The 27,794-nt window shown below is 44.3% G+C and overlaps 1 protein-coding gene across 1 annotated transcript in view; it reads left to right on the top strand.

Moving 5' to 3' along the window:
* Nucleotides 1-27,794, top strand: part of STK17A (serine/threonine kinase 17a) — a 252,980-nt gene that overhangs the window by 133,380 nt on the left and 91,806 nt on the right. The window contains exon 3 of the mRNA XM_078688192.1: nucleotides 3,159-3,303. Coding sequence (XP_078544318.1) covers nucleotides 3,159-3,303 — 145 coding nt within the window. The remainder of the gene's footprint in view (nucleotides 1-3,158; nucleotides 3,304-27,794) is intronic.

Raw genomic sequence — 27,794 nt, 5'->3', positions numbered from 1 at the left:
CGTATTCGGAACACGGAGTTAGTGGTAAACATTCCCTTAGGGGGTGCACTGACATTACTCCACAGAAAGGTGGCACACTGTTATTGTGCCCGCTGAGGAAACCCACTGGAAAGAGCCGTGGAGGTCCCATGAGCCCCCAGTCCCCTATTTAACATGCAGGCGTGTTGCAGCCTTTACAGAGGAGCACGAAACGGTTTGAAGCGATCGCTCTGTATTTCACTGAATGTGCTGCACCCAGAGCAGCACAAGTTTCAGGCTGCAATGGGCGCAGCACATTAATCGTAATAGGGTGCAGTAATCGTGGTCTGCGCCCTATGTATGTGACCCAGGTGGGCAGAGACTGAGGGTACGGGTTGCCAAAACATCAGTGTAGGAGTGCTGGGTTTTTCGCACATGGCAGAATTGTACAAGTTTCTTCTAAAATTGGTAACAGATGACAGCAGCACCCCTTGAAATAACTCGTGCCAGGAGGTTGGGCATTTATACATGTAAAGTGGATCCCTACTGTAGGAAACCAGAATGAACAACTGGATATGCTTATCACTTAAATCAACACCATGGGATAAGTTAATAGGTGATGTTGTTATGCTGTTGAGAAGAATGGTTGGGTGGTATTGGGCCAGAAGAAAGCTCTATTTTTCATAATGTACGCAATTTAGTGAATGTAATCAAGATTGATGATCCACTGGTTTAAGCTTGGTGTCACCAAGTCAGCCTTTTACAGTGCTTTAATGACTAAAACAAAATGCTCTAATACTTTTGTTTGTTATTGGTGTTTTCCTTATGGTGCACTCTGAACAGGCTATGAAGTGCCATGCCCTTCATATCTTTGGATCCTTCTCAAATGCCAGTGCCATGTTTTGCTTGGGGAAACTGTTAATAAAAAGTTGCTTCCAATGTACTCCTTTGAATTTCAGCACCGCAAGACTTCGATGCAAATCTGAAAGAAAAGAACATAGAATAACTTATAGAAGCTTCCTTTAATTAGAGCTTTCAAGAACATATAATGATTGCCAAATAACAATTAATTGAACTTATCATCTGATCAAACTCTCCCAAAAAGAAAGCGTGACAAAATCTGGCTCATGAATGTGAGAATGGGAGGAGTAATCTGAACTTCGCCAATAACACAACAGGATGGAGAAGCACTCTCACACTAATACTTGGGCAAAGAGGCCTAATATCACACTGAGTGTCGGATTAGAGTTGCATAAAACTTGAATTCGTAAATAAAAATTTCATAGAACAGATGTAGTAAAAACGTCAATTCTTTATTTCTTGCTTAAATTTTGAAAAATGGACACGGACACAGCAAATGCGTTTTGTCCCAAAGCATTGGGATTTCTTCAGGCCATAAATGTATGTCATGAGTGCCAGATATGGTTGTTTCCCTAGATTGGTTAGATACGAGTTTCAAAACGCATGTAATCGGGGCCTGCTTTTTCAGCCGTAAATTTAAGCGTAGAAATAGAATTTCTACTTCTACAATAAATTAGATCTCGAGTCCTGGCGTATAGCCCAAGCCGAGCGTTGCGGCATCTCCAGTGTGCGCTCCAAGCGACCTCTGTCTTTAATAACATCTTGATTTTCCTCGAGCAGGACAGTTCTGCTGTTCTATGTCAGTACAGAGAGAAGCATTATATACATCATAATAGCCTGTGTGGCACCTAATTCCAACACATATATAAAACAAAGCAGCAAAGAATTTGAAATATTTGACAAGTCCCTGGAATTCAAAATGTCCTCCGATCCGTCCCCAGCATCCCGTGCATGCCTTGATGCCCCAAATAAACTATCTTAAGTAGGCGTTTGCGTAACTCTGAGAACCTTCATTAAAATTGCAGGGGAAGGTACTGGCCTATATAGTTTAACAAAAGGAGGCAATCAATGCTTTGGCTTAGGAGGTTTAAAATCCACAACATTATTTTCATATTCCTTACGCCATTTCACCAGAGTTTACACTGTAATTAGAGAAAATATGCAAATCTAGCCAAGCTTTTGTTACCCTATTTACATTAAATGATACCAACTTCAGCATAAATAGCTTAATGGAAAAATCCAGTGTTTTCATATCTGAGACTCTTCAAAAGCAATCCAACACTAAAGCATTGTCGATCTCAAAGAAATCTGCTGTCATGTGATAACTTTTTGTTCTGATTTACCGGATTAAAAAAAAGCAACTCTCATATTCACATTCCATTGAGAGAGTAGTGGTGGATGGATTTAAACTTGTACATGAAGGTCTTCGAAAAATTCCCGCGCCCTTGTTTTTGAGGCCATTTTGTGTGCTGATCTGTATTGTAAACAGTGTACTGTCGAATGAGGAGGGCTGAAAACGGGGGTCTTCAGTGTTGATGATTAATTTTGCAGTTGAATGCACAATACCTGGATGATCAGTGATCTCTTAATGCAAAAATGTATTTAGCTTGCTTTAAGACTCATTTTAATCAGGATTTCTGTTTATCGACAAGCTGAATTGACAATTAGATAAAATATTATCGTTGAATTGGTTTAGGGAAAAACAATACCCCTTTTTAGGTCTGTCCTACATATAGCTTTTAGGTTGCCGAGGAGACATTGCTCAAGTGGTTGGCTTTCTGTCGGTCTCTTTGGCTTGTATTTTATTTGATGACTCTCCTTCTGTTTGCCCATTCTCTGGAGTATATTGTTACTGTAACTTTGATTGGATAGTTTGCATCCTTGCACAGTTACACATCAACTTCTTTTTTTCATCACTCCATGGGTGTCTGTGTTTTCCTCCCCAGGTGATCTCTTGCTGCTTTCTCCCCAAAGCTCATCTTTTGTTTCTTCTTCCCATCCTACTTGGCCTTATCTCTTTTCCATTACCGGTGATAACCCTTTTTTTTTCTTTTTTGCCATGCTGAATTGCACATACAAGAAGCACTGAATAAACCAAAAAGCGAGACCTATGGGCTTTGCCAATTATGTTTTTGTTGCATTTAAGATGCTACGATGTGTTGACACTTTAAGCCTGTATTTGAAAAGACATAATAAATGCTTTCAAAAGCAGTACTACTTTATATTATGTTTTTATGAATACAGCCAAATAAAACGTTGAAGCTCTCTGATATGTTCTAGCACATATTTCAATCCATTTGCATGTTCATTGCTAACATACTATGGATTTTTTCCAATAGTGCTGCTGGAGGTGAAATTTTCGACCAGTGTATTGCGGAAAGAGAAGAAGCCTTTAAGGAAAAAGATGTTCAAAGACTGATGGGACAGATCTTGGAAGGAATTTCCTTTTTGCACAAAAATAATGTTGTTCATCTAGACTTAAAGGTAAGACTTTTCTACAAACATTATTTCCCCAAGGCATATGCGACTTTGCGTCCTTATCCTTTTAATATTCATTTGCAAGTCTCTTGAATGCAGCCAGACTATGTAAATATAATGGTAAATATCTTGATTATGGGCAGGAAGATCTTTCACAGCCATCTGTGATGCTTTCCTTTTAACACTCCTAATCTTTTGTGGTTCCAACTGCCATGGTATGTAAGGACTTGAACTGCTATAAGCTGTGGAAAAAAGCAGTGCATGGCCCGTACAGTTTATAATCTGCCCAACTTCCCCCTTTTGCAAATTGCCAACTCTGTCTCACTGCTCAGCCTGTACTGGAAATAGCATCCTAATTGACATTTTGTACACTTTGGTCTGGCATCATTATCTAATAATTGACGAGCAATGGCTTAGCCCACCGTATGCACTGCTGCTTATAAATGTGAGTCGCAGTTTGGATCAGACGGCCCAATAGGTACAGTCCTCACTCATAGCACTTTGCTTGTTTTCGACAGGAGTGTATGCATGGAGAAGCAAGCAGTGAGAGTCTAAAAAGTCTGTCACCAGAGACATGCATGATGACTAGGTTGTGAGTCCTGCTCTTTCGAAAATTGCCAAGCTTCCCGATGATGTGGTTCGCTCATTGCTCAGCTTCACTTATGATTTGGCCCTCTTTAAGCCTCAGTATTTTCTGCCTGCTTCATGTCACTAGCAGAGGAGGGTGGGGGTCATAGCCCTGTTGGCAACAGCTGTTCGAGCAGGAAAAGCTCACTCCTGCTTTGTTCGTCTTCCTCTTTTCAGTGTTATCCTCCAATTTACACTCACGAACTGCAGGAAGCAAGGCTTGGAAGAAACGTTGCCAGAAGCCATTGAATAGCTGAGATTCAGTGGGCAGCATTGAAAGTCCGTGTTTTATTTTGCATATAATTTTCCATATCGCTGCTGCATCCACTAAATCTTCGGTCTTCTCATATCTGTGATTGGGTCTGCTGATATCCAATCCCTTGTACTATAAACATCCTTTGAAAAATACCATCCAATGTACAAAGATTACAGAAGGCCACAAACACAAGCCTTTTAGCTTCTACAGTGTGTGATAATTGTTGCAGTTGCAATTACATTTTGGCACTGTGATTTGTATTAAAAACGAAATGTTCTCTTCTTTAGGTTGTCTTTGAAAAAGGGTGAATACTTTTTCTGTCAAATGTACTCTACTCAGTTTGCGAATCGATTAATGTTCTACAAGTAAAATCAATGGTTAGAAAGTCATGCCTGTTACAGACAGATTTTTTTTCCCTGTAATGCTTTTTATAGGAAAAGTGTTTCAGGAATGGTGTACATACTCAAGAATATTCTTCTGTTTATGAATTACGCGAGAATAGCCATAATAAAGAACTAGGGGCCATATTATCAAGAAAGGGCGATACACCAGAACCTGGGCTTCTATGGGAATTCACAAGGGCATATGATCAAGCCCATTATCGCCGCTTTAGCAGCAGTTTCCTGCCGATAAAAGCGGCGATAATGTATCGCCCTTTCTTGATAATATGGCCCTAGAATCCCAGGTAAGTAACATTTCCTTCTCCAGACAGATGCTTTCGGATGTCATAAGAGAAAAGAGATGCAAACGATAAAATCTGAGACTTAGAAAGTTGTAGGACTGGAAGAGTGGAAGAAATCTTCAAGCTTTGTGAAACTTCTGAGAAAAGGGGGTATCACAATTCCAACAAATGCTTAAAACCCCCCTCTGGACATACCATCAGCTGCATCAAAGTTGGACGCACCGGCAAAGGGGACCTTCCTGGAACAGGTTAGGCCAACAGCCGTCTGACTCCTAAGCAAAGACTGTAAACAAGAAAGTCTATGAACATGTTACTTTCCCCATGTTCTATGCTGTTGAGTGGATGTAATACAAATAGTCTTGAACAGTTTAAAGCCTTAAACAAGGTAGCTCGATTCTGAATATTGTGCTAAAAGACCGTGTTGCATTTCAAGATGCCTCTACCTTAAATTACATGAAGGAATGCACCAAAGTTCCATCAAGAGCTTATCTGAGATTGTTAGAACTGCGGGCAGTAGCTTGCACCCTGTCCAGTAGGGACCCTTGCTTCCAGTCAGGGTAGTGGGATTATACAGCACTGATAATATTAGAAGCTCTCAATGTGATTCATTGAACATAAGTAGCTCTCCGTACAGAAATGGTTGGAGACCCCTGATAGTATGGATGCATAATTTTTTGTGCAAAGTACCTTGGATGCCTCATAATCCCAGGACAAAAACAGACGCGGGGAGTTGAGGAGCCGGAAAGCAGAGCTGTGGGTGGGTTCCTTACATGCAAGGAAGGTGATGCGTCTGGTCTTTGCTCCAGGAGAGGTGATGCGTTGGTTCCTTACTGGGGGAGGAGGTGATATGTCTGTTTTTTACTCCGGGGGTTGGAGGGTGATGCATTGATTTCTCAAGACCTGCTGCCTCTGTTCCTTACTGAAGCCCAGCATCGATGTGGCGGCGAAATAGGCGCTGCTTTTATTCTTCCAGCCGCGAACAGGTGATGCGTAGATTCCTTCAGCCGCACTGCAGGGCCTGTGTCAGACTAAGCGGGGGTCTTGCACGTCAGAGACCGTGCACTGGATTCGGGTTGTGGGGGTTCTTCTGGCCGCAAACCGGCACTGCGCTGATCTTTTCTGCCGCTCTGTGGCGATGGGTTGGTTTTTCAGCCGCACTGCAAGCTTGCAGCAGGAAAAACAGGGCTGAAGATTAATGCGTGGATTTTCAGCTCTTCTTACAGCAGAATTCAACTCCAAGGACCCAGTACTGGAATTAGCATCATTTGAAGGTCCGAACTCAAAGAAGAGGAGTTCAGCAGCTACAAATTAAGTCTTTGACGACTCTGAGGCTTCTTAACAGTAGGCAAGCACACACAAGCCTTTGGAGAATCTTCTCAAGAAGCATACCAAAGAAAAAGTCCAGTCCTTAGTCTCTCCAAGACAGAAGCAGCAACTGCAGGGCAATCCAGCAAAGTAACACAGCAAAGGGGCAGTACACCTCTTAACAGCTCTACAGCTCTTCCTCTTGGCAGAGTCTCCTTTTGATCCAGAAGTGTTCTAAAGATGTGGTGTTATAGGTCCAATATAGATACCCCTTTAGGCCTTTGAAGTAGGTATATTTCAAAGGAAAGTCTTTGTAGTTCACAGATCCTGCCTTGACTCCAGCCACACTCCAAGGGTTGGAGAAAGCATTGTTAGAGGATGGGCACAGCCCTATTCAGGTTCAGGTGACAGCTCCTCCCAACACTCTCCATCAGCCTGGCGATGGGCCATCAGCAAATGCAGGGCACACCTCCACTCCCTTTGTTTGACTGTCTAGAGTGAATGCACAAACAGGCCCCTGTAAGTCTAAACCAGGCATTGATTCCACAGCCAGGCAAAGGCACAAGGATGGTAAAACGAGAATATTCCTACTCTCTAAAAGTGGCATTTCAGCACAAAATTTAAAAAACACCTTTACTAAAAGATGTGTTATTAAACCCTGAGCTCAGAGAGCCCAAACTCCAAATCTCTAGCTGTTCCCAATTGAAAGTAGCTCCTGTAAAATGTTACAGGGTTCCAATGATAGCCCATGGGATAGCTAGTCCTTGTAATAGTGAAAAACGAAATTGGCAGTATTTCACTATTAGGACATGTAACACACACCAGTACATGCCCTACCTTTAACATACACTGTCTCCTGCCCATGGAGGCACCTTAGGGGTATCTTGCTCATAGTAAAAGGGACTGTTAGGGCGTGGCAAGTGAGTGCACAGGTCAGGCCAACATGGCAGTTTAAAACTCTACTATAGACACTGCTTTGGCAGGCCTGAGACACATTTACAGGGCTACTATGTGTGTGGCACAACCATTGTTGCAGGCCCACAAGTAGCATTTGATTTACAGGTCCTAGGCACACACAGTGCACTTTACTAATGACTTACCAGTAAATCAAACATGCCAATTATGGATAACTAATCAAAATCACAATTTGCACAGAGTGTATATTCACTGTAGCACTTATTAGCAGTGGCAAAGTGCCCAGAGTCCAAAAGCCAACAAAAAAAGGGTCGTAAAAATAGGAGGCAAAAGGCAAAACATTTGGGGATAACCTTCAAAAAGGGCCTGGTCCAACAGAGTCTTCACCAGATGGGGACTTGAGGCTTATTCGCCTGGTGCAGTGTGCATTGGATTGGTATATTATCCACTGTCATAAACGCTCTGTGTCACATCTTTTGAACCCTGGAGAATATCACCTTGGAGCTCCTTGGAATATATATTTTTCTTTTTGTGGTATATCGGTCTTCTTTATGTATTTCCGCCGCTATGCTACTTCCTCCAAGACCCATCTCATCCTGATAGTACTTGATTGGGCGCAAACTACTCTACTGCATCTGACCTCCGATCCGTCTGTCTTTAAGGGAGGACCTGCTGGCTCTAAAACAGACCAGGCTCTTCATCCAAACTGGTTAATCTAACTGAATAAATGCATGCACAATAATCACAGTAGAGCCACATTTAAATGCAGTCTGCTTTTACCATGTAGGCTTGATAACGGTTGGCTCAGGACTATGGAAGTTAAATGCACCTTGCGAAAGGCAGTTCTTTTTATAGTGCACTCACCTTGGTAGTATGCCACTAGTCGAAGGTTCGCTCGCAAACTGGGAATTTACACTTGTCAACAGATAATCGTACTGAGAATCATGAGCCCCCAGGTCAGTTATCCTCAGATTTTCCACTTAAGAGTTCACTCCCAGTGGAGCCATTCTCTTGTTTTTTCATGCAGTCTTTATAGTTGAGATAACTTATGTTTTTCGACTTTTATTTGCATTTATTTGAGGACTGTAATTTGAAGTATTCACAATTATAATGTGCAGTCAATTTTTGGTGTAATGTAATGTAATGTAAAAAATTCTTATAGAGCGCAACTTACACCGGGCGGTTTCTTGGCGCTGGGGGGGAGGCACAGCAGGGAGGAGAAGAGTGTCTATGTATAGATACAGTGGAAGAGGTGAGTTTTAAGGAGAGACCTAAAGTGGGGATAGGAAGGAGAGAGTCTGAGTTCTAATGGGAGTGAGTTCCAGAATGAGGAGGCCAGGAAGGAGAATCGAAGACCTCCATGTTTTTTGCGCTTAAACCTAGGAATCTGGAGAAGCGCATGGTTAGAGGATCGAAGGTACCTGGAGGGAACATAAGGATATAGAAGAGAGGAAATAAAGGAGGGGCCGATACCGGCCAGAGATTTATGCGTCAGGCAACCTAGTTTAAATTTGCAGCGCTCCGATACAGGAAGCCAATGGAGGGCTTTAAGCAGGGGGCGGACATGGTGGTGTTTGGGTTGGTGGTAGATCAGGCGGGCTGCCTGATTCTGTACCAGCTGTAATCTTTTAATTTGGTATTGTGGAATGCCTGCATACAGGGCGTTGGCATAGTCAATCCGGGAGATGACCAATGCCAACAGTGCCAGAGTGAGAGCTTCGGTGGTCAGAAAATGGGCAATTTTCCGGAGCTTCCTTAGCTGGAAAAAGCAGGAGGATACAGTGGCACTGACCTGATGCTTCATTGAGAGATCGTGGGAGATGTAGACTCCCAGGCTTTTCACCTTATCCGCGGGGCAAGGAGAGGGGCCAAAGGAGAGGGGCCAAAAAGAGGAATTCCAAGGGTTGGATGGGCCTCCGTCAAGAACAAGCTCAGTCTTGTCGGGATTAAGTTTAAGGTGGTGAGCACCTATCCAATTACTAATATGGCAGAGGGTAGACTGAAAAATCCTGAACCGCTTCGTCCGAGGAGTCAAGGTTGAAGACAAGCTGAATGTCATCTGCATAGTTAAAGGCAGTGACATTCCTTCCCCGGAGGGAGCGGATCAGGGGGGCAAGGTACAAGTTAAATAAAAGGGGTGACAGGGACGAGCCGCGCGGGACACCGCAGGTGAGCTTCATCCTATCAGCCGAAAACTGAGAAAGTCGGACAGATTGATGGCGGTTCATCAAGAATGAGCGTACCCAGTTAAGGGCCGTCCCACTAATGCCTGCCTCCTTGACACGGTTGACTAAGATGGTATGGTCGACCGTGTCAAAGGCCGCCGATAGATCCAGGAGGACCAGAGCTTGACTGATGTTGGAGTCCGCACCTCTACGGAGTTCCTCCATAACAGAGAGGATAACAGTCTCCGTAGAATGGGCTGGTCTAAACCCTGCTTGCTGGGGGTCTAGGAAGTTGGAGTCCTCAATAAAGGAGCTGAGTACTCTGGTTACATATGATTCAAGTACCTTGCTCAGGATGGGAAGAAGAGAAATGGGGCGGAAGTTACCCATGACCGCAGGGTCAGCGTTGGTTTTTTTTAATATGGGAACCACCTCAGCGTTCTTAAACTGGCCGGGGACCTCGCTGAGTAGGAGGTAATTGTTCAGGAGGGCCAGAGGAGGGGCAGGGCATGCCGAGAAAGCCGCACGGAGGATCACAGGTGGGCAACAATCTGTGGGGGAGCCAGATGAGACTTTATTAAGCAAAGAAAGAAAGTCTGCTTCTAATATGGGGGGAAGCTGGGTCAGGGAGTGGGGGTTCAGAAAGGGGATAGTCTCTGTGGGGGACATCACGGGGGATCCGACAGAGATGCTGTTTTTAATTTTGCTGATTTTATCTATGAAAAATAGATTGAGGGAATCACATAGTGCCTGCGATGGAAGGGGTTTGATGGTCACCCTATCCGGGTGTGAGAACTCCTCCACAATGGCAAAAATTTCTTTCGATTTTTGGGCAGAGTTAAGAATTTTAGTGGAGAAGTAGGCGGTTTTGGCAGCTGAAATTTCCTGTTTGTATTCTCCAGTTAGTTTTAAGAATTTTAATTTTTCTGAAGGGTCATAGTTTCTACGCCAACGGCGCTCGGCTTGGCGGAGTCCCAGTTTTAGAGATTTAAGGCTGTCAGGTGATATGGCTGTCAACATGTTCATCTGGCCTGAGCTAACTTGAATATTTCGCAATGCTGCTTATAATCGGGTCTCTGTCTTTGAAATATATATCTGTATATAGCTTTCAGGCAAGCGATGCTGTCCTGAAGGGTCGTCATGGCCAATGGTGGAGGTTAAGTATTGAGTACTTGAGCTGGCTTCAGCTTAGTGCGTCCAAAACTAAATTGGGTGTTTCATGGTTACCCATTGTTTTCCATTACGTTACTCTACGTCAATTAAAAGTAATACAGATGTATTTTCGCTGCAGCATGAACTATGAACCCCCACCGCACTCCTTTGCCAGTATGTGAAAAGTTCAGTGTTATATGTCTGACAATTTGCCAAAGCTGCATGTATTTGCTTTGAAATACTCATGCATTGCCTTTGCTTGCACCTCCGTTTCTTACCAGTTTGATGATGTTTTTATATCCAATTTTTATTCCAATGCAGGATAATAATTCTATTCCACCCTGTGAGACTTGGCCCTTTCCCCAAAATGTTTCGCCTTTTTATTTCCCTTTTAAATCAGAATGCCCTCATGGTAACAACAATGTATAGGCCTTGTGTAGTGAGGAAAGCCCTGTGTACTGTGAAACTGATGTTAAGATGCAGGTGTCTTATACCCCTAACATGGCTGCCACTGACAACTGCTGCTGCAGCGGGGTTTAGTGGGCGCATTCTAGTGGCTAGGGCCTGGCTGGAACCCTCCAAACAATGTATCAACTTAGCCTGCCAGCCTGCCCACAGGTAGAATGGTGGAACCTCCTAGAACCCCCTGGAACCTTCTGGAACAGGTGAGGTGACACCAACTGCCACTGCCAACTGTCAACTGGCACTGTATAAGGAAAGGAAGGTAAACTTTCCTGTCAGAGGGACTAAGGGGAGACCTGGGGAAGTACCTACGCAGGAGGATAGGCAGTGGGGGTCAGGGCAGGGTCTTATGATGCTGGAAATGACAGGGCCTAGAGTGCTGCTTTACAAGTATTGAGGCATCCTGTACCCCCCCCACTGACCTAACCCCGCGGCAGGGAACCCCCAGGGACCACTTGAAGGGATTGGCTGAGAAGAACTTGGAACACCAGCCACCAAACTATTCCCCCCTTCAAGGAACAAGAAACCAAGCAACAAAACTAAGGGCGTAAGGAACATCACGCCAACAAGAAACTAAGCTTCTATTTACAAGGGCGCAAGAAACCTAAAGCGCTAAGAAGAAATTAAATCATCACAGGACTTTTGAAGAAGCAAACAGGTATTGGCGCGGTACTGACCCTGCGTTTCCTGATGTCACCTGGGGTCTCCCTTGCTAACCTGCTACTGGGGTGTCACCTGTCCTGTATATCTAGCGCTGCCCTTGCTGACCCTGTGAAGAGCGCTGAAGTAATGAAGGGGGTTGCTGCCTTCTGAAGCGCTATATTTGCCTGAACTGCAGCACCCTGAACTGAATGTTATTAGACCTGCTGGTCTTGCCCCCACCTCGTGTGGGCCAAAGCGCTATAGCCCTGCACCCTGCTGTCTGTGAAGCGCTAGAATCCTGGGCGTGATTCCTGCCTGAAGCGCTATATTCTGTGGTGCCCTTCAGCAGCGCTACCTGGAATGAACTGTCTGCCGAGCGCTACCTCTGCTGTGAATTGCCTGCTATATCGTAGCGCTGTGAATCCTGAAAAGCGCTATCCCCCTGAAGCGCTGTGTCACCAAGAACTTCTGTGGCTCTAGAAGTTGCTGCCTTCTGAAGCGCTGACTCCCTGCTCCCCCAACGCTCCTTTGCTGTCCCTGTGAAGAGTGCTGAGGTACTGAAGGGGGTTGCTGCCTTGTGAAGTGCTGTACCTGCAGGGTGCTATTATCTAAACCTGATTGCCTGCTGAAGCGCTGTCCCCAGCATTGCCTGTGGCCAAGCGCTGTCATGTGAGGAACTGAGGTAGTGCCCAGGGAAGCTCTGTAATTTCACTCCAAGCGCTTTCTTGAATGTCCCATAGAAGCGCTGTAATTGTGCCTCCAAGCGCTCTCTTGTAGGCCCCAGAGAAACGCTGTATTTTTTACCTTAAGTGCCCACCTGTTGGCCCCTATGTGCCTCTAGTGACGTGGAGGCCATTAAGTTACTGTTTATGCCTGAGGACAGGCTTGCCATTCATGAACTGTTTGGGCCCTGGTTCCGGCGTAGGCCTAAAGACATACTGAGTTCATCTGCGATGGCTTAGCCCTGCATAGGGGAGTCCAAGGCATAGTAAAATGCTCATTGAGAATGCTTTACTGAATTGCTTATTGAAATGTTCACCTTAATTAACAGAAATGTTTTACTAGTCTAAAGCAAGGCCTGTGCTTGCTTAATGAGATGTTGCTCTCTAGCAATGAGTAATGTTCTATTTATAAGTTACTTAATGAAATGCCTATGCCTAATTCCTTCCCTGTAATGTTTACTCCTGATTAGGGGGATGTTACCTATGATTGGGGAAGAGTTTTGAAGTGGTTATTCCTGCTTTTAACCAGGATTATTCTGAACTATAGAAGTTTTATTACACCCCTGCCCCAGTGTTATAACCTCTACTTATTTACAGGATTACTCTTGGGTGCTGAGAGGTTTATGCCTGCTTAATGTAGGAATTAGAATGTTGATCCTGGCCTGGGGGTGGAAACGCCAACAGCTGCATAATGAACTGTGTCTGCTGACTAATGAAACATTTATTCATGTTGGTTGAAAGGTGGAGCACATGCCCACAGTTATGGAGTGAGGTGCTCCTTGCTTTAAAGAAATGTTTACATTTACTAAAAGGCTTTACATGCATAAACCAAGTCTTCTAAGCTCAGGCTTGCCTGTTAAAAAAGGTTATCTCTGCCTTGAAGAGTTGTTAACTGTTGATTGCTGAGTAGGGGAACGTTAATGCTATAAGGATATAGTTACACTGCCTAATGAGATGTTTTATCCGCAGTGGCGTGTTTTTATTCCTGCCTAAGGAAATGGTTAATGAAATGTTTTACCCTCAGTGAAGTGTTTTACTTCTGCCAAACTGATTATCTCTATTGCAGGAAATGTTTTACCTGTAAGCTCCTGATTAATAGGGGGAAGGCCCTGCCTGTTCAGGCATCAGGTAATAGGATGGTGTGTGATGCCTAAAGAAATACTTTATGCCTAATGAAAGGTGTTGACCTCATTTGAGGCAATGTTTACTCCTGCCCAGGGAAGGGTCTCATACCCCTGCTATAACAGAGATCTACTTACACCTGCTCAATGTAGGGATTTCTACTTCCCTGATGGAATGTTGGTGTAGCCCTGATACAGTTAAACCTGCACAAGGGGATGGTTACCTAGTTTGCAATGTTTTCTCCTAGTTAGTGCTGGCTAATGCAATGGTTAGCTGGGCCCAATGAGAAGTTCTCCCAAAGGGATGCCCAACCTTGTTATATGGAATAATTATTCTTAATGAAATGTTTAATTACTATTACAGGAGGAGAGTTACGTCCACATACTTTTGTGGCAAATGAAATGTTTCATATTTAAGGAAATGTTTGAACTACACTTAACGAATTGTTTATTCCTACAGCGGGGAGATGTTTCTGTTATGGAACTGTCCCTTTGTTTACCTGAGGAAATGGATATTTATGCTTAATGCAGTGTTGTTCTTATGACTTTGAGATGTATTTCTTACAGGTACTGACCAAGAAGCAAGGCGTAGGTCGGGCCTGTGTCCCACTAAAAATGTATTTAACTATTTATTGATCCAATATTTAATATTTATTGCAGAACGGATATTTATTCATCTAATATTGATCGCAAGTTTTGAGACACATGTATTTTAAATGAATTTATGATTTCCCTGATCCTGCTCTATCTATCTGATTATTTATCTTAATACAAATCACTTGTTTTTATACAAGCTCTGGAGTGGAGTCATTTAATGCGTGCCCAGGTTTCTGTCTCAGTGTGAGTGTGTGCTGCATGATCGCTTAACACATGTGCTTTCGGATGCCTACCCGCTCGTGCCATGCTACCCTAGGGGACTGGTGACCCCAGTTCCAACACACCCATATTGTCTTTATAATAAAAAGGGCACTGTAATGCAGTTAAGTCTGATTGCCTAATATCTTTGGTGGAGTCAAGATTTTATCTGGCAAGGAATTATGTTTAAAGTGATATTGTCTCTACGGTCTGACATTATTCTTCGCTCCTCTTAGAGCCACCGATTCTCTTAAGTGGGTTTTTCTATGTGAAAATGTGCAAGGAATATGAAGTATATTCACGTCTTTGCCAGTGCACCTTTATTCGAGTGACTCTTTCGATCTGTTAAGCATCAACACTTGCTCTTACGGCTGGAGACACGTGGGACCATTTTGTTGAGATGTTAACATGGCCTTAAATGTGATGTACATTGCAAGTGTGTCGCATACATATTTTTATCCACTACATTCTTCGTCCCAAAGAGTGTCTGGTTTCTCGTGACACTTGTCTGTAGTTGCTTGTGGAGGTTTTGATACTTGGAAAACCTATGATGGCTGGTCAGTGGAGCATATACTGGGAGATTTTCCGTTTTAACTTTGCACTATATTTTCTGATCCACTTTGGACTTACTTTGCCGTTATCAACAGACAAAAGTTGTGGTGTCACATAAATGGCACATTAGATAGATACTTCAGTACTCTACCACTGTCGGAGTAAAGTCTTTAAATAAATGGAATACATGGCAGCTTGATGCACCACATATTCTTAGTTTGCTGGAAGATTACTTTATGGTGCCCATTGACATAACAAAGGAATAGACCAGGATTTACGCAAATGTGGCCTTCGATGGAAATAGCCTGTGGCCTTTATTGGAGAAGGAACTAAAGTGATTGCATTCTCTTCTCTGCGGCGTTGAAACGACCATCTGGCAAGTTCACTGCACATGCACAATCCACTATTTTGAGATGTAAGTACATTGTCTCGTACTTCTCTTTTAATTAATGTTTTTGTGCCCGAGTTACTTAAAGCATGACCATAGATTTTGCCACCCATGTTCTCTCAACTGCTCTTGTAGGTCGAAGCATGTCTTATTTATAATCGGAAACTGAGGTTTTCTTGGATTGCTTGAGAAGGCTCATTTGGTTGGTTTGGAAACTGCTTGATAGTTATCCATTGGCTCTTAGACCTGAAACATAAAAGCTAGCTCTTTACTGGGCGATTGCCTGTGCCTTTCCGTATGAGTTAGCTAATGACTCCAGTGACCAGTGTGAAGCGAATCCGTTTTCAGTGTTGAGAGATATGCAGGTTCTTCCTCCGTGTGGGCTGGGTCTGTTTTTTTTTTTTTGTTTTTTTTTTATTATTATTTTATTTTATTTTTGGAGTTTATAGAGCGCACGGCTACCCCCGAGGGGGTGTCCCGGCGCTAACAACCAATGAGCCCAGAGACAAAAGAGAGAGAGCAGAAAATCAAGAGGAGAACAACCAAGTCTTTAATTTGCGGCGAAAGATGGGTTCCGTGGGGACAAATCTTAGCTCCAAGGGGAGATTGTTCCACAGTCTGGCTGCAGCTACACCAAAACCTCTACCGCCTACTCTAGATAGGCGGAAGCGCGGAACAACCAGAAGACGTAAACTATTAGAGCGTAAGGATCTCACCGAATGAGAGAGAACAAGCCTTTTTTTCAGATAGCCTGGGCCGAGGTTGTTCAAGGCTCGGAAAGCAAGTATCAGTATCTTGAAGTGGATACGTTTAATGATAGGGAGCCAGTGCAGTTGTTTACGATAAAATGCTACGGATTGGCGGTAAGGAATATTACCAATCAATCTAGCCGCGGCATTCAGCACGATTTGTAAACGTTCAATCTGATACAGAGGGGCACCTACGTAGAGACTGTTGGCATAGTCTAAGTGAGACGTAATTAAAGATTGAACCACAGTTCTACGAGCATTCAAAGGGAGGAATGGCAGAATTTTTTTAATCATACCCAGTTTCGCAAAACAAGCAGATGTAGTTTTGTTAATGTGAGGAGCACAGGAGAGGGTATTATCAAACTGGAAACCCAGATTGCGAACTGTAATAGCTGGAATCGGGGGGGGATCAAGGACCGTTGGCCACCACAGGCTAGAGGGAATGGACGTTTTCTGATTAAAAAACATTACCTCTGTTTTGTCCGTATTTAGCCTGAGGTGGTTAGTGGTCATCCAGTTACAGATGTTGTTAAGACACTGGCGAAAGTTGGCAAACGAGGTGTCAGAGTGATCCCTAAATGAAAACACCAGCTGAGTATCATCAGCGTAGGAGATCACTCTGACTCCCCAAGATTCCACCACCTTGGCCAGGGGGGCAAGATACACATTAAACAACAAAGGGCTCAAGGCCGAGCCCTGGGGGACACCACAGAGAAGGGGTTTCCCAGCTGATGTAAAAGGTCTCAAAAAGACCCTCTGAGAACGATCCTTCAAAAAGGAGCTGATCCATGCCAGCACAGTACCTCCTATGCCCACCTGGCTCAGGCGATCTAGTAAGATCGTATGGGAAACTGTATCAAAGGCGGCGGATAGGTCGAGGAGGACCAACATGGCCTCCTCGCCCCTATCCACACACTCTCTGACAGTTTCGGAGACTTCTAGCAGAGCCGTCTCCGTACTGAAGCCTGCTCTAAATCCCGACTGAGAATCATGGAGGAGCATATTAGTCTCCAAAAATTCAGCCAGCTGCAGTTGAACTGCTTTCTCCAGAATCTTAGCTGACTGGGGGAGGAGGGAAATGGGCCGATAGTTTGAAAAAAGGCCAGGATCTTAATTCGCCTTTTTAAGGATCGGGACCAGCATGGCCTCCTTCCAGATAGAGGGGAACTGGCCCGAACCAAGAGAGCAATTCCAGATATCAAGGAGAGGCTCAATCAATATAGGGGCTAGAGTGCCCATCATTGTAGCCGGAATCAGGTCAAGGGGGGAACCAGATTTGCATTGGGTAATTAATCTCTGAGAAGACTCAATAGTCATCTCCTTGAAAGATTCAAGGAGAGGATTGACCCCGTCAGTCTCACTAGGGGCTGATGAAATTCCCACTACGGGGAAGGAGGACCTGATGGTCACGATCTTCTCCTGAAAGTATTCCGAGAGACCATTACATAGTGCCTGGCTAGCCAGGATCTGGGAAGATAAGGCAGCAGGATGCGAGAAATCCTTTACAATTTTAAAAAGGAATTTGGAGGAGTTCTTAGATTGCTCAATTTGAAGAGAGAAAAAGTCTCTCATAGTCGACCGCTTTAAGGAAAGGAATTTTCTCAAAGCGGCTTTGTAAATGGATTTGGCCTCAGGATCGTAGTTTTTACGCCATAGACGTTCAAGTTTTTTACAACGGCTCTTCTCCTCCCTGAGAGTCGATGAGAACCAGGGAGAGGAAGGACGAGATCTAGCAGACGTGATAGATTGAAGGGGCGCAATAGCATCTATGGCGCTCAGCAAGGTAGCATTAAACTTAGACACCCTTTCATCCACAGTGTTACAGGACGAGGGTTCATCGCCACAGTGCAAAAGAGGACCCAAAGTGGCACAGGTAACTTTGTGCCATTTTCTCCCATACTCCTTATTGAGTGCGATAGGTGAAGGCAGAGTTTTATATAGCGCGAACTAGACCCGAACTGAATCAGGTATCAGAGCGCTTTACATAGCACCAGTTATGTTACATGAGGACGGACACACATTCATTTTAGGCACGGGGAGATTAAGTGATTTGCCCAGAATCACAGGAGGTTTTGGCGTCGTTACCGAGACTCGAACCAGGGCCGGACTGGGAACCGAAACCGGCCCTGGCAAAGTGCTCGGCCCCCCCCCCCCCCCCCCCCCTCCTCCCCCTGGGGGGTTGGGGGGTGCGACCGCGCTCTTTGCTATGGCCGGTTTTCTGCTGATTTTGTTACAGACCCTGTAACAAAACCGGCCCCCACCCTCGCGGCCGACCGGGAGATTGCCCGGTGCCTGCAACGGCCAGTCCGGGCCTGACTCGAACCCAGATCTCCAGGTCCGAGGTCGAACGCCCTAGCCGTTAGGCCAACTCCTCTCCCCTAAGTTTATTGTTGGTGCCTTCTGCCAGTACTTGTCCCTCCCTGCTTCTGCACAAAGTATGGAGTCCCACACATTTTTTTAGCGGCGGTTCCATCTGCTGTTGCTTCATTCCGACTTCTGTGCACTGAGATCTGCTTGCACGGCCCCTCTTCTGTCATTGCATCACCCGCCCCATAACGCTGAGTGATGTGGGTTTAATTCTGCTGTTTTAGAGAGTGCATGCAAACCAGTTCGAATGGTTGTTCTAATTTCCCTGCCCTCATCCTCTGCGCCCATCCCTCTGTAGAAGTGCTTTTTTGTGAGAAATACCGTTACAATGCTATTATCTATAGGGTAATGTGTATCCGCAAGCGATTGTTAACCTGTAGTTGTTCAGTTGGTATAGGTTCTATTTGTGTTTGTGCGTGTGTGTGCCCGCGCGCTTCCGTGCACCTGTTCTGTGTGGCAAGTTGGTGCTTTTTCTCTCTACTCATGCGAGTGAGAAAGGACTGCTGATGGTCCTATTAAGTGTATGTGAGGGCATAGTCGGGCTAGGTTGTTCGAACTGTTTGGAGCATAAACATACACTGTAAACATACTGATAACGGGAATATTGGATTTTAGGAAATTGTAGTTAACAAAGACCTTGAAGAACTCTTTATGCTGTATTTGGTTATCATGAAATGCATTATTACCGGGCATTTATATTGTGTTACATGGATGAATTTGTAAATTCTGATGGATCTCAATTAAAAAAAAAAAGATCTTGCAGAACTGTTAAGCCAATAATCCACTCATTTGAATGCTCCAAAGAAGGTACAGTTAGAAAATAAAAGAAAATGAAAAGTTTGCACCACCATGTACAGCTCCGCTTCATGTGCAGTCTTCCAACACACAAAGAAAATGGTTTCCAAGGTTGTTGACCCCATTGCGGTATACTCTGCTGTGCAGCACAACAGAGAAATGGTACGGTCTTCAAGTTGACCTTGAGTTCAATAGTCTTGCATCCTATGATTAGACTTTTCTTGTGATGTGTCTTTAAAATGATTATTAGGTCGAGTCTGGGCAGCGCATGCGCTGCTCCGAGACATGCAGTAGTGGAGTATGGCTTTGAACCCCTGCCCACTCTGCCCATATTTCACATCCATGGGGCCACGCCCCTTTCTTTAGACAAGCTGTATCTAAAGAAGGTTGCATGGGCGGTATTAAAGTGAAAGTGCGGCATGGGTGCTTTTACAAAAAAAAGCATCCGTTTGTTAACTTGACTAACTGATGCTTTTTCTTTTTTTTTGTAAAAGCGCCCATGCTGCTCTTTCACTTGAATGAAGCATTATTATATTTGACTGTTACAGAATATATGCTTGCATATAAATCCTATAATATATTGTACTCTTACCTAGCACTACCAATTCTAGTGTGCCTAGGGAGGGTGAATCTGCCAAATCCCTGTAGGGTGATCTAATTTACCCAGTACCTGTGGGTAAGTGTTATCAGGATGTCCATCTTGGTGGAGAGTTGTGCAGCATCCTTGCAAGAGCTAGACTGGAATCAGCTAGGCAGGAATTCCAAGATGTAGCGACATTGTAGTGCCAGTGAAGTGCTCCTCGAACTAAACAAGGAAGTGATGCGGTTTCTATAATGAACATCACCCATGTTATCATGGCGAAGTTCCAGACAGGTCGCTATTGTTGATTCTATTATGAACGGACAATAATTTTGCATAGTGATCTTAGCACTTCTACAGAATGGTCAAGGTATTGTCGGCATTGCCCTTTTCTTTATATGTGACTGGTCTACAGAAAGGGGCGTGTCCTCCATAAATGTGAAAGTGCTGTATCGGCGCTAGCAAACAAAAAAAAACTGCAGTGCAATATGCTCGACCTATTGCATTGCAAATGCTTTTTTTTCTCGCCGACACTGGTCCTTCTAAAAGTAGTCTTTCTTCCTTTGCCGTCACTGGCTGCCTTTCCCTGCTCTCCTGCCTGGCCCATGTAAATGCTGCCTCCCTTTGTCTGTCTGCGGGTCCTGCTGCCTGTCGGAGGAGGTATTGCCTGCCGGAAGAGGAATTGCCTGCCAGCTGCCCATGTTCATGTTTGCTGCAGTCACTGAAGGGTGCGCATGGCTGCTTCTCGATCTTGGAAAGTCAGTGGCACCATTGTTAGCACTGCAGTACAGCATTTTATTCCACTTGTACTATCCTTAGTGAGTGTGATTATGAGAGTCAAAGAGCTGTTCTTTCTGTATGTTTATAGTCCTACAAAGCATAGGCAAGACCCCAATGGCATAAGAACCCGGGGGCATAAGTGACCGGGCTTATGCTATGGTTTCCTGCCTGTTTTTCTTGCACTGTAGGTCGAAAGTTTAAAATATCTCCCTCCCTTTAACCTATCCGAGTGACTTCTTGAATCTTTTATGCCCCTATGTCTATGACCTACCTCGCCGGCATACCACCATGTCGGCAGCAGCAGCTCAGACTTAAAATCACCAAGATGCTTGATTGTTCTGCTGACACCTTGGAGCGCAATAGTACCACTGGATTTATAATTTTACAATATGGAGCAGGGTACATGGAGTTGTTTGGCTGCAATAATCCGTTCAAAGGTTGGGATTTTAACTCTGCTCTCTAGGATCTAAGGTCCACCAGAGCTGCACTTTTACCTTTCTCCTAACGTATGTCCACAGCTTTCTGGGGCTACATAGAAGCCTCACTGTATGGTCCTTTGCTTTTCATTTATTGAGTCAACTTCTCAGATTTGTGACCAAAAGGGGATCACACTTGTATGCTGCCATGCTGGTAGACCGACTCTAACAGTCCTTGTCAGTTTTTGCCTTTGATTTTAATGTTCCCTTAATAATTGTTTACAGTCATTATGTGTTAACTGTCTGACCTGGGCGCTCCAATGCTAGACTTTTTCTGTCGTACAATACCAGATGACCACTGTTTAAAATATTGCAACCATGGAACCCTGGCAGTACTTATTTCAGATATTTGCAATTTGGTATGTAGGGGGATAACGTAATTTCCCCAGAATCAGAGTAATTTCTTGCAAGTGTTGCAAGTAAAAATCTCACCCAAATATCCAGTCACAAGGTAGCCTGTGTTGTCTTCCATCCTGTTACATTTCATCTGCAGTACTTTTTTTTTGTTGTGCGTATTGGCAGTTTTGTTTAGAAAGTGAAATTATTTGCCTAGTGTCGTGCATTTCTTGTATTGGTGAAGTATAAATGATGCCGGCTGCTTGCAAAAAGCTGTCCCTTTTGCCATCACTTAGGGGCAGTTACTGAGCTCTGTATTAGTTATACCAAGTATTTGCAATGCAGTAGGTCTCGCATTTGCGAGAGTTTGGGCTATTGGCATTGTAAATGACAATACCTTTAATTTATTTGTTCGGAAAAGCTGCAAGCAGTGCATAAACACGCACTTTGTACTGATAGTCCTTGCTTATGAAAAGCAAGGCTGGGAGTGAAAGAGGCGTAGTTACCTTCAGCGTTGCTTCTCGTAAACAATGATTATAAGTACAATGTGTGTGTTTATGCGCCGCTTGCGGGTTTGTAAAATACATAAATAAAAGGCATTGGTATTTACAACGCCAATAGCTCAAACGCTCACAAATGCAAGACCTATTGCATTGCAAATGCTTGTTTTACTTGCTGTATTCAGTTACTTTTCTGTCTGGAGTCCTGCACAAGCTGCCTAATCTAGTGGGTATCCAGGTTGGCCATCCAACAGTTAAAACTAAAACACCAGCGGGAGAGGCCTGTAAAGTTAAGACTACAAAATATTACCAGCATTGGCACAGCCAATAGATCGGATGTTAGCCACCAGCCTTTTGGCAGTTCTTGTTTTGCCAAGGTTTTTGCAAAACTTTATTAACCAAGAAGCTGTCGGGCATTCATTAAATCTGAAAAATACCATGACTAAACACAAAAGTGTTTTTCAGTCTCGGAAAAGTATACATTACCTTGGTGCACTCGGCACTGACTAAAGCTACCCTGTGTGTGGCTGAGCTCCTTCTGAAAGGGCAGCATGCCCTAACTTATAGTCCATCAATGGCTGAAGTGGGCCAATTTTGCCCCTTGATGCATACTGGAATGTATGGAAGAAAACTGAATGACACTATCATAGACTAATGGATGAAGTGTGTCTGAAAATCCCTATAAGTAACTATGTTATACATACTTCTAGTAAAATCAAAAGATCTTGGCTAGCACAGACCTAAAAAGCTATTGGTGGGGTATTGGCCGCTAGTTTCGCCTTTGAGAAAGATGGTAAAAAAGAAGTTAAGAAAGTGAGGAAGGAAAAAAAGGAAAGCCGACAAAAAAGGAAGGACAAAGGTTAAAAAAGGAAGGGATGAAGGCAAAAAGAGGAAGCAGAGAAGGAAAGAGGGCAAAAAGAAGGAAAAGGAAATAAGGCAAGAAAGCATGAAAGTAGGCAAAAAATAAAGATTAAAAGAAGTTGAAAAAAAGGAAGATGGGAGGGAAGAAAAAAGAGGCAGAAAGAAGGAAAGAAAAAAGCAAAGAAGTAAAAAAATAGACAGAAGGAACGAAAGCAAAACCGAAGGAAAGAAAAAAGAAAAGAAGGCAAACGGAAAAGGAAAGTGTAAGTAAAGTAGGCAAAAAAGAAAAAAGCAAGAAGGAAAGAATGGAACAAAGAAAATGTAAAGTAAAGAGAGAAGGCTAGAAAGAAAGAAGGAAAAGAGAGGGAAAAAGTAAAGAAGGCAAGGAATGAAGGTGCGAAAAAAGAAAGAATGAAGGCAAGAAAGAAGGGAAGAATGGATGAAAGAAGGGAAAAGAGAATTAAAAGAAAGGAGGAACAAAGAAAAGGAAAGTGCAAAAAAAGAAAGGGTAAAAAGGTAAGAATAGTAAAAAAAGAACGTGAATGAAAAAGTAATGGGAAGAAACAAGATAGAAGGAACAAAAGAGTTCAAACTATAAAATATTGGATAGTAAAACCCAAATTATATTCACCTGTGTTTAAATAAAACAGTTATATGTGTGCTGGACACCATAAAGTTGAACCGATTCCAGGAACACAGTATGGTATGCTGTGAAATATCAGCAGTCCACTTCAAAATGAAATCACAACAGCATTGGAAGGAGACAGAAACTGATAAAGCTGGAATATGGCTGTGTTAACTTCAGATGTATCCTGTCACATCAGGCAACACTGGATTTAAAGAACTCCTTGTGTGCGGATGTACACTTTGTAAAAGAGCAAAATGCAGTTATTTAAATGATAGTAACCAGAGGCTTGCTTATGTTGACCCACTGTCCAATGCTGCATGCTGCAGGGGGTGGAAGCAAAATTGAACTGACACAACAGACCAATTGGTACCGAAAGGTGGCTGAAAGCTCCCCGTAAATAAGTATATTTTAGTTATTATTTTAGTCCAATCAAAAGGTCTAGACTAACGCCAGACCTAAAAACTTGTAAACAGCTTGTCCGCGCTGAGGACGCGCTGGGCGAGGCAGGACATCATCGTGCTGTAAGTATGATCCATCAGTACTCTAGTCAGGCTCTTTGCTCGATTAGAAGTAGTCTGCCCTCTTGTCCGCACTCGGCTCAGCATCCCTTATGCGGGCCCCATACCTGCCCTTGTGGCTGGTGGGAACTACCGACACCGACGAGAGCTCCTAGCCAGATACTGTTATGTCGTAAGAACGAATCTCCTCCTCCTAGTGCCATTAAACTCTGGCACCATAATGTCAGATCTCTGTCGAAACACCATCGAGATATATTTGAACTTATCTCTCTAGAAGGCCCTGATGTCTTTTTTATGACGGAGACCTGGCTTGGCGATGAGGACTCGGCTATTATTAATCTGGCCCTCCCCTCGGGCTACGCAATTCATACATTAAACCGTAAGGGGAGAGGTGGTGGCATTGCTGTGGCTTTTAAATCTTGCTTTACATGTACCTGGAACCCCATGGACTTGACCGGTGCAGAGTGTGCTTATTTTTCTATCAGCATCAGCCAGCACCAAACACTGTCAGGTCTTCTGATATACCGCCCTCCGGGGAATGACAGTGCCTTCAGGAAAGCTCTTCCTGAGCTGGTAAGTTCTCTCTCTCTGTTCTCCTCCAACATTACCATCATTGGCCATCTCAACATACACTTTGATGCCATGGAGATACCAGCGATTAGAGGTCTGCTGGACGACCTTGAAGCAGTACAGCTACCCCAACTGGTCCGTCATCCGACTCATGAGGGTGGTCACACTCTTGACCCGGTCTTTACTAACCTTCAACTGGCAGAGGTCTCACCCCCTCGACCCATGGGATGGAGTGATCATTATCTTATTGAGCTTGTTATAACAACGATGACATCTTCCACTGGGAAGCCCGATAAATCATCTTTTAGGCGACCCTGGAAAAAGCTCAAATTGGAGGATTTCCATCGTCTCCTGATCACTTCACCTCTGGCCCACTCGGATGACATTGCAACTGGATATAACATCTTCTGTGCTTGGATTGTCCAAGCCCTCGATGTCCTAATCCCAGCCAGATGGAGTAGGAACCGATGCTCTCAGCCCAATCCCTGGTATTCGGAAGCACTCAGGTGTATTAAAGCCACCTGTCGCCAAGCCGAAAGAGCATGGAGAAAGAACTATGATAAAGATCTGAAAGTATGCTACTTAGCTAAGGTAAAGGCATACCATAGAGCTGTCTGCCGGGCCCGCGCTGATTACTATGCACAGGAGTTTCAGGCTAGCTCCAATCCATCCAAACTGATTTTTAAAGTCCTGAAGGAGCTCACAGTGAACAGACTTCCTACTACGGAGATCTGTTCCCGAGCCCACTGTGAGTCGTTAGCCAGCTTCTTTGTGGAAAAAGTAAATGCTTTATACCGTTCTTTTCCCAAAGTCGACCCGATAATACGACCTTGTCACTGCGTACTTACCAGTGCTTGGCCTCTTTTCCCATACCATCGGAACAGGAGTTCAATCTCCTAGCGGCCAAGGTCAAGTCTGGCTCACCAGACGACCCTTTGAGACCGGATCAGTTTCTGGAGTCAGCGCCTTTCTGCCTTCCACCTATTCGCCATCTGATGGAGCTATCCCTCACCTCCGGTTCAGTTCCACCTAGTTGGAAGGCGGCCTGTGTTATGCCCATCATAAAAAAACCTGGATTAGATCAGTTGAAGCCGGAGAGTTATCGACCTATCTCCCTCCTCCCTTGGGTGGCAAAGATCACAGAGGCCCATGTGAATAACATCTTAACAAAACATCTGGCCTCTGCACACCTACTTGATCCTACACAGAATGGTTTTAGATCTGGACATAGCACAGAGACGGCACTCCTGTATATGGTTGAACACCTCCGCTCTGTGCTAGATGCAGGTCAAACGGCGGCACTGGTCCTTTTGGACCTCAGTGCCGCCTTTGACACTGTTTCTCATACCATTCTCATACGTAGGCTTGGCGAGGCAGGTGTCTCAGGCAGGGTGCTGGATTGGCTTCAATCGTTCCTTTCGGAACGATCCTTTCAGGTTGTAGTGCCACCGTTCAGATCTAAACCTCATGCCATCGCCCAAGGAGTCCCGCAGGGTTCGGCGTTGAGCCCCACGCTCTTCAACCTCTACGTTCAACCTTTGGCGGAGGTGGCGAAGAGCTGGGGTCTCACTATGGTATCATACGCCGATGATACCCAGTTGGCGGTGGCTCTCAATGGGGGCTCTGACCAACGGGCATCGAACTTTGCGGATGGTTTGAGGGCTGTTGCTAGTTGGCTTACTGCCAACTGTTTACAACTTAACGCCCTCAAAACTGAGGTGATGGTACTGGGGAAACATCCTGATCTGTGGGGTGCTAGCTGGTGGCCTACTGAGTTGGGACCTCCTCCGACACCTGTTTCAGAACTAAAAAACCTCGGCGTCTGGTTGGATTCCAAACTGACCTTCTCGTTCCATACTAAGAAGGTGGCATCCACGTGCTTTGGCATTCTGCGCGGTTTGAGGCCTATCCTCAAATTTTTCGATGCCCCCACCCGCCAGATGGTGATACAAGCTAGCGTATTATCGAGGCTCGGTTACGCGAGCTCACTGTTTGTGGTTGCCAACCAGGCGGAAGTCCTACGACTCCAACGGGTTCAGAATGCGGCAGCTAGGGCCCTAGTGGGCTTGCCGCGCTTTTGCTCAGCCCGTAGTACTATATTCAAACTGCATTGGCTGCCTGTAATTAGACGCATAGAGTTTAAAACCCTCTGTTTTGCGTTTAAAATTCTTAAAACTGAAACTCCCACCATTCTTCAGCATCTCTTGACTCCATACACCCCTTTGCGCAGTCTTCGTTCTGCTGGCCAAAATCTGGCATTTGTTCCTCGGTTCCAAAAATGTAGACTGGGTGGCCGTTCGTTTGCGGTTTTGGCCTCCAAATTGTGGAACGCACTCCCCCTCTACATACGTTCTTTAGAAGACCTTTTTTCATTCAGGAAAGCTGTTAAGACTTATTTTTTTCCTTTATCTTATTAATTACCCCCTACCCCTTCTGCGTTGTTGGTTATGTTACCTCCTTCAGATATAGCGCCGGGACGCCCCTTTGCTGGGGCAGCTGTGCGCTCAAAAATTCAATTAACATAACATAACATTTTGGGATTGGTCAAACATCTTCTAAAGTGTGACAGAGTTTACACCAATTTTTGGAGTGAATGTGAATGGTAAAACCCTGCTTGATCATAAAAACTGAGGAGGAAAATAAGGTATTGCGACACAACCAGTCTGTAGGTCAGTAGTGTTGAAAGCAAATTATACAATAAGTTGTGCATTCCTTCTGAAGAGGAAAACCCAAAAATGTTTTACGTACACCTGCCGGATAGTCCCACCTTGAGGTCGCATGGAATTAGAGTACCTGTATACAACCCAGGGCTAAAGAAACAACAATTACAGATAAGTATACGTGTTTTCCTCTTGCAGATTCAGGTCTCACAAACAAGACATTGTCAGTCAAAGATCATTCATTGCTTTACCTGAGCACTTACAACCTATCCAACTTGGTGTTCTCTAGAGGTGGAGGTGCTCTTAGAGTTCTTGCTTCAGATATGTAGATCTGCAAACTTAAACTACATTATTTCATCTGTATTCTTCTGATGGTTGGAGGAGCAGAACAGCCTCAATTAAGTAGCTGGTGCCTGTGATCCAGGTTAGATGGTTGACTCCATAAAAAGCTCCTGGAGCAGAAGGTAAATAGTTAATCTGGACTTTACTTACGAGTTTCACAGTGGCATTGGCAAATGGCCCTGAAATCCATCAACTGAATAATAGAAGATGATTGTTTGTCCTCCCTCATACTCCCAATTTCTCATGTGGATGCAACTCTGGTAATGGGACATTGCTTTGGTAGCCCTTTCCTCTATTTTTCTAATGCATTATGGCCATCTTAGGCCTGTCGTTTTCACTCCTTCGATTCACCAGTCTGAGCTTCAGGGCTACTATAGCTGCCTTTCTCATATATGACCCTCCATTTACTACAGTCATTCTGGTTTTTCACATTTCTAATTCACCACTCGACTTCTGATTTGTAACAGGTGGTTGACCCTATTTAAACATCC

This window comes from Lissotriton helveticus, chromosome 4_1, assembly GCF_964261635.1.
Source record: "Lissotriton helveticus chromosome 4_1, aLisHel1.1, whole genome shotgun sequence".
NCBI lineage: Eukaryota > Metazoa > Chordata > Amphibia > Caudata > Salamandridae > Lissotriton > Lissotriton helveticus.
This window is presented reverse-complemented; position numbering and strand designations above follow the sequence as displayed.